Below are 6,123 nucleotides of genomic sequence, written 5' to 3' on the forward strand. Positions count from 1 at the left end.
GCCTCAAAGGGCCCTGCCCACACAATGACCTGGCGGAGCTAAGTGACGGGGCTTGAAGGGCTCCGTCACTTGCTTCCATCAAGACACAGCGCTGAGTGGCGAATCACGAGAAGGTCCGCCACTCAGTTCCGCCCTCTAGCGAAGCTTTCCAATAGATCCCACTTGGATCCGTTGGTTGGCTCCGTTAGGCCAAACTCGAGGATGAGGAAGAAACTTCCCTGCAACACAAACATGGCGAGAACCTCCATTTTCAAACCTCGCAATACACCCAAACATCACATAACATCATTATAGCAACAAGGCATCAAAACCACATCATATAAACAATAAAACACTACACATTTCAACAATATCAGGCATCAAACATCAACATATAAAAATGTAACAAACATTCACAGATTTTATGGGTAAATAGCTAGGTTTTGGGTTTCCATGGGTTATACCTCAAGCTTCTAGCCTCAACAAGCAAGAATTCATCCTCTATAACTTCAAACTTGCTCTCCTCCTTCCCCATCTAGGACTTCAAGATCACACAACCCACAACACATATATACATACACATTTACTGTGATTAGAAACTAGGGAGAGAAGAAATGAAGGAGAAGAAGAAGAAAGAAAAGAAGGGAGAAGAAACTTACTGCCAAAACATGAGTCTCCTAAGCTAGCTAGATGTTCTCTGATGAATGAATGAATAAGCAAATGGGAGAATGGGGAGACAAAGCTACACTAAGGATGTTTAAATAGTAGGGCACAAAACCCTAGGGTAAGCTGAAAATAAAATGGCTTGGTAGAAGGGTAAAAATGAAAATGTTGAATCAAGGCACGCCCCAAAGGCTTTGTAAGGATATAAGCAATTTGATACTTCGAAGACACATGTCAAACGACCAAGGCCCCATTAGCTACCAACTCACGAACAAAAAAAAAAAAAACTAATGATAGATGTTTCATTCAGGAGTGGAAAACAAGATTCTGACAAACATAAGTGGCATTAAGATTTTAACAAAATAACACAGTAGGACGACATAATGGATTTCTCAATTCGCGTAGCAGGTTCTGAATCCATAATATCTTTGCAGCAGCATTAGCCAGAGCGCGATACTCGGCTTCCGTAGAAGAACGAGACACTGACTTTTGACGTGTGGATTTCCAAGAGATAATATTGCTGCCAAGATACAATATGTAAGCTGTGGTAAAACGACCAGAGGTAGAAGAACCACCCCAATCTGAATCGGAAAACGCTATCAAGTCAAGAGATGAACCACTTTTTAGAAACAAACCATGGCACATCATCTCTTTGAGGTAGCGCAAGATCCGTTTTGCAGCTGACCAATGAGAAGCTGTAGGAGCATGCATGAACTGAGAGAGACGATTAACAGCAAAAGAAACATCTGGTCCTGTAATCCCCAAGTATTGCAATAGTGCAATCAAACAACGGAAACTAGACGCATCCACAGTATATGAGGAAGTAGCCTGCGGTAAAGTATTTGAAGCATGCATGGGTGTAGAAACCTCCTTCGCAACATCCATCTTAAATTTAGCCATGATTTCAGAAATATATTGTGCCTACGACAAAAATAAACCAGAGGTAGTCGGAACAACATCAACACCCAAAAAATTATGCAGCGGTCCAAGATCCTTAAGTGCAAATCGCTTAGACAACACATTCACAAATTGCTCAAGAAATTTTGAATTATTCCCTGTGAGCAAATCAACATAAACTTCCCCCATAAGTTAATTGGGAAGATTTTGATGGATTTGGCTCTTAGGCGTAGACCTGGCAATTCGTGTATACGGGTTCGTTAACAGGTCGACACGATAACGACACGAACACGATAAGGCTAAATACGAACACGACACGTTATGGTTAACGGGTTCAAATTTTTAACACGAACACGATTTGTTAACGGGTTAAACGGGTTGACACGATAGACACGTTTTGTTAGCAAGTTTCAAGTCGTGTTAATGAATCATATCCATAATTGTCAGGTCTACTTAAGCGTCTGCTAAACTTATTGTTTGGGTTATTAATGAGTCAATTGAACTGCCATATAATCTTATTAATATCTATATTATATATTCACTTGACATATGATGAGTTATCTTGGATCATATGAACAACAAGGTGAAAGGGAAAAGAGGAAGCATTGATTGAGATGTCAACTGGAAAGATAGAAGGATATGTATGTAGCATTACATTCAGAAGAAGAAGAAGAAGGAAAGCACTATAAGAAGGAACAAAAAACGGTTATAACTAACTAAGGTGTGAAAAGACTTAAAAGCCCTTCTCTGGAAAGCTTGTGTTGTTGCAGCTTGTGTCCATACAGCATGATGCACCACTTCACCATATTCAGCTTGCATCACTTCATCACCCCCCCCCCCCCGTAAGCTGGAGCATGAAGATCTTGAAGGCCCAGCTTAGCATGAAAAGTTTCAAATAGAGCAATAGGCAGAGGTTTGGTAAATCCATCAACTATCTGCTTATGAGAAGGAATGCTCATCAGCTTTATGACTCCTTGATGGACTTTCTGCTTGACTATATGGCAGTCAATTTATATGTGCTTTGTCCTTTCATGAAAGACATGATTCTCCCCTATTGCCACAGCTGATCTGTTGTCACAAAACAAGGCAATAGGGCTACTGCATTGTATATTCAAGTCTGTTAGGAGATATATAAGCCATTGTATTTCACAAAATGTGGAGGCTAATGCCCTATACTCAGCCTCAGATGAAGACTTTGAAACTGTGGCTTGTTTCTTTGTCTTCCATGAAACAAGAGAGTTGCCAAGGTAAATGCAGTAGCCTGTTATGGATTTCCTTGTTTCTGTGCAATTTGCCCAATCTGAGTCTGAAAAACCTTGCAGCTTGATCTGAGAAGCAGAAGAATAGAACAGCCCTTTGCCTGGGGAGCCTTTGAGGTATCTTAATACCCTATGAGCTGCTGCTAGTTGTGTATCCCTTGGTTTATCCACATACTGAGATAGCTGTTGGACAGCATAGGCAATATCAGGCCTTGTGTTAGTCAAATATAGAAGTTTACCAACTAATCTCCTAAAAATTTCAGGTTTATGCAGGAGAATGCCATCAGTACTTGTAAGTTTGTGGCTCTGAGAGCATGGTGTCTTTGCAGGCTTAGCATCAAGAAAGCCATTTTCTTGTAGGATGTCCAAGGTGTATTTTCTTTGACACAGGTTAAGACCATTAGGACTCCTAATAGCCTCAATTCCCAGAAAGTAATTGAGCTGGCCAAGATCTTTAATCTTGAAAGAGTCATCCAACATCTGTTTTAGACCTTGTATTTGCTTTGAGTCTGTTCCTGCCACCAGAATGTCATCTACATATATAAGCAAAGCTATGAATGAGTTGTCCACAGCTTTGGTAAATAAAGAAGGATCAGCAGAGGACTGTTGGAAACCATCAACTTGTAGGGCTTTTGTTAGCTTGGCATTCCATTGCCTACTAGCCTGTTTCAAACCATATAAGGACCTCTTTAGTTTGCAGACTTGATCAGGTGTGTCACTCTCAAAACCTGGAGGCAACACCATATAGACTTCCTCATCAAGATCACCATGCAAGAAAGCATTATTCCTATGACAAGTTGTCTTCTGCTCACAAGTTTTGTGTTTCTTCTATTACTTCTGCACATGAGCCACAGTCCTACCATGAAGCAGTACAACATGAGGCATGGAGGAAGGCTATGCAAGCTGAGATAGAGGCCCTAATTCAGAATGACACATGGACCCTTACAAAGTTGCCTACTGGAAAATCACCAATTGGTTGTAGGTGGGTTTACAAGGTGAAACACAAATCAGATGGCTCAATAGAGAGGTATAAGGCAAGGTTGGTTGCAAAAGGCTATACTCAACAGTTTGGGGTGGATTATATTGACACTTTCTCTCCTGTAGCTAGGATGACTACTATCAAGACTTTTCTAGCTTTGGCAGTTATCAAGGGTTGGGACATTCAACAACTTGATATCAATAATGCTTTCTTGCATGGTGATCTTGATGAGGAAGTCTATATGGTGTTGCCTCCAGGTTTTGAGAGTGACACACCTGATCAAGTCTGCAAACTAAAGTGACCCCAAAAATTCATAGGTAAGGCTGATTGAAACCTCAAGGACCTAGCTACATTCAATATGTGTTGGTGTTTCCTCTCTGCCACCCCATTCTGTTGGGGAGTATACACACAGGATCTTTGATGAACTATGCCTTTTTCATTACGAAAAGTTCTCATTAAGAACTCAGTACCATTATCAGTCCTTATGGTTTTAATTTTGACTGAAAACTGAGTGCAAACATGATTATAAAAGTCTTGAAATATAGTCCTGACTTCTGATTTACTTGCCATCATATGCAACCAAGTAAACCTGCTATGGTCATCCACAATGGTTAGAAAATAGTGTTCTCCTTTGAGAGATGCCATAGCAAAAGGACCCCAGACATCCATGTGGATAAGGTCAAAACAATGCTCAGACCTGGACATGCTAGTTGGAAAGAAGATCTTCTGTGTTTAGCAAAATGACAGGCATCACAAACTAAATCATCACATTTATGAGAAGCAGTATGTTTTATTCCATTCAAAACAGAAATCTTATTGATGGGATAGTGACCCAATCTATTATGCCATACTTCTAAAGACAAGGAATTACACTGGAACTCATTTAGAATAGGAGAATGAGCTTTCTTCTTAACAGGAGGATCACTGACCAAGTATAATCCATCTCTCTGCCTAGCAAAACCATCCATTGTTCCAAGATGAGCCTGGACAGCACAAGAATCAGCTTCTAAAACCAATCTACAGCCTGACTGCTTCGTCAATTTACTTGCAGAGATAATGTTGAAGGTAAAAGATGGAATGTACAACACATTTGTCAACAGGATATTCTGATTAAGCCTTATCTGTCCAATGTGAGTTACACTCACAATCTCCCCATTAGGTAGCTTAACAGATATTCCCTGAACCCTCTCATATGCATCAAAATAATCTAATGAGCAGGTAATATGGTCTGTGGCCCCTGAGTCCACTATCCAAAAATCATCTGTATTCATTACAACATTAAGAGAAGGATTGGAGGTAGTTCTACCTTCACTGGGAGCCTCCACGGAGTCTTTGAAGCTAGGTTTGACTCCTGAACCAGCAATAGTCACAGCAGCATTGCTAGAAGATTGATTCCCCTTATTTTGATTCTGCAAAAGAGAAAGAAGCTTTTGAAACTGATCAGCAGAAATCCCTATATCACCTGCTTGGTTTACAGCTGCATTTGAAGAGTGTTGTGTGTCCTGAACTTGTTTATTCTTGGACTTATAACCTGCAACCCACCCTGGGGGATAGCCATGCTTTTTATAGAATTTCTCAACTGTATGCCCAAGCATGCCACAGAAGGTACATTTTGGAACATTTTTCCCTCCATTGCCTGTGAATTTCTTTCTGTTGTTGGATGCTGCTACTGCCAACAATGGATGTTCCTCTGCAGTTTGAGTCTGATCATTGTAAACTGCATTGGATTGGATTAAGTCATTGCACTTCTGACTGATAAAGCCTTTGATCTTCCTCTCAACTTTCAAGGTCATATTGAGCACCTTCTCCATTTCTGGAATTGGATCCATAACCAATACTCCAGACTTAATGGTTTCATAATCCTCATTCAGACCTTCTAGGAATCGGATCACATAATCCTCTTCTCTTTGCTTCTGCATTCTACTCATTAGAGTACAGGAGCACTTAGGCACACATTCACACATCAATAAGGGCCTTAGAGCATTCATCTGTTGCCAAAGAACATTGCTCTTGGTAAAATATTTATTCACTGTCATACTTCCCTGAACACTCCTGAAAATTTGATTCTGAACTTCAGAGATCTTGTGTGAATCAGATTGTGAGTACCTCTTCTGTAGTTCACTCCATATATCCGAGGCTTTATCGAAGTACATTACGCTCTCTGCTATGTTAGGACTGATGGACTTCAAAATCCATGAACTCACAATGCGATTGCATCTCCTCCATGATCCGATCTTCGGATCATTCTCTGCTGGACTCGGAATGCTCCCAGTCGCAAATTCGAACTTGTTCTTAACCTCCAGGGCTATCCTCATTGATCTACTCCAAGATGAGTAGTTGAGCTCG

The 6,123-nt window shown here is 40.6% G+C and overlaps 3 protein-coding genes across 3 annotated transcripts; all 3 read right to left on the minus strand.

The window, feature by feature from the left end:
* Nucleotides 1-996: 996 nt before the first annotated feature.
* On the minus strand, nt 997-1,542 carry LOC109160419 (uncharacterized mitochondrial protein AtMg00810-like). The gene has a single exon (XM_019308714.1). The coding sequence runs from the start codon at nt 1,540-1,542 to the stop codon at nt 997-999; it is 546 nt and encodes a 181-aa protein (XP_019164259.1).
* A 1,007-nt stretch (nt 1,543-2,549) lies between these two features.
* Nucleotides 2,550-3,542, minus strand: LOC109160420 (uncharacterized mitochondrial protein AtMg00810-like). Its single transcript, XM_019308715.1, has one exon. The coding sequence runs from the start codon at nt 3,540-3,542 to the stop codon at nt 2,550-2,552; it is 993 nt and encodes a 330-aa protein (XP_019164260.1).
* Nucleotides 3,543-4,388: 846 nt separating this feature from the next.
* Nucleotides 4,389-5,696, minus strand: LOC109160421. The gene has a single exon (XM_019308716.1). It carries the CDS (start codon nt 5,694-5,696, stop codon nt 4,389-4,391), a length of 1,308 nt encoding a protein of 435 aa, XP_019164261.1.
* Nucleotides 5,697-6,123: the final 427 nt, after the last annotated feature.

The sequence above is a fragment of the Ipomoea nil genome, unplaced genomic scaffold (genome assembly GCF_001879475.1).
Source record: "Ipomoea nil cultivar Tokyo-kokei standard unplaced genomic scaffold, Asagao_1.1 scaffold2846, whole genome shotgun sequence".
Classification (NCBI taxonomy): Eukaryota; Viridiplantae; Streptophyta; class Magnoliopsida; order Solanales; family Convolvulaceae; genus Ipomoea; species Ipomoea nil.

Coding starts and splice junctions, on each gene's coding strand:
- LOC109160419 (XM_019308714.1), bottom strand. CDS start 1,542: ATGGCTAAATTTAAGATGGATGTTGCGAAGGAGGTTTCTACACCCATG.
- LOC109160420 (XM_019308715.1), bottom strand. CDS start 3,542: ATGGTGTTGCCTCCAGGTTTTGAGAGTGACACACCTGATCAAGTCTGC.
- LOC109160421 (XM_019308716.1), bottom strand. CDS start 5,696: ATGCAGAAGCAAAGAGAAGAGGATTATGTGATCCGATTCCTAGAAGGT.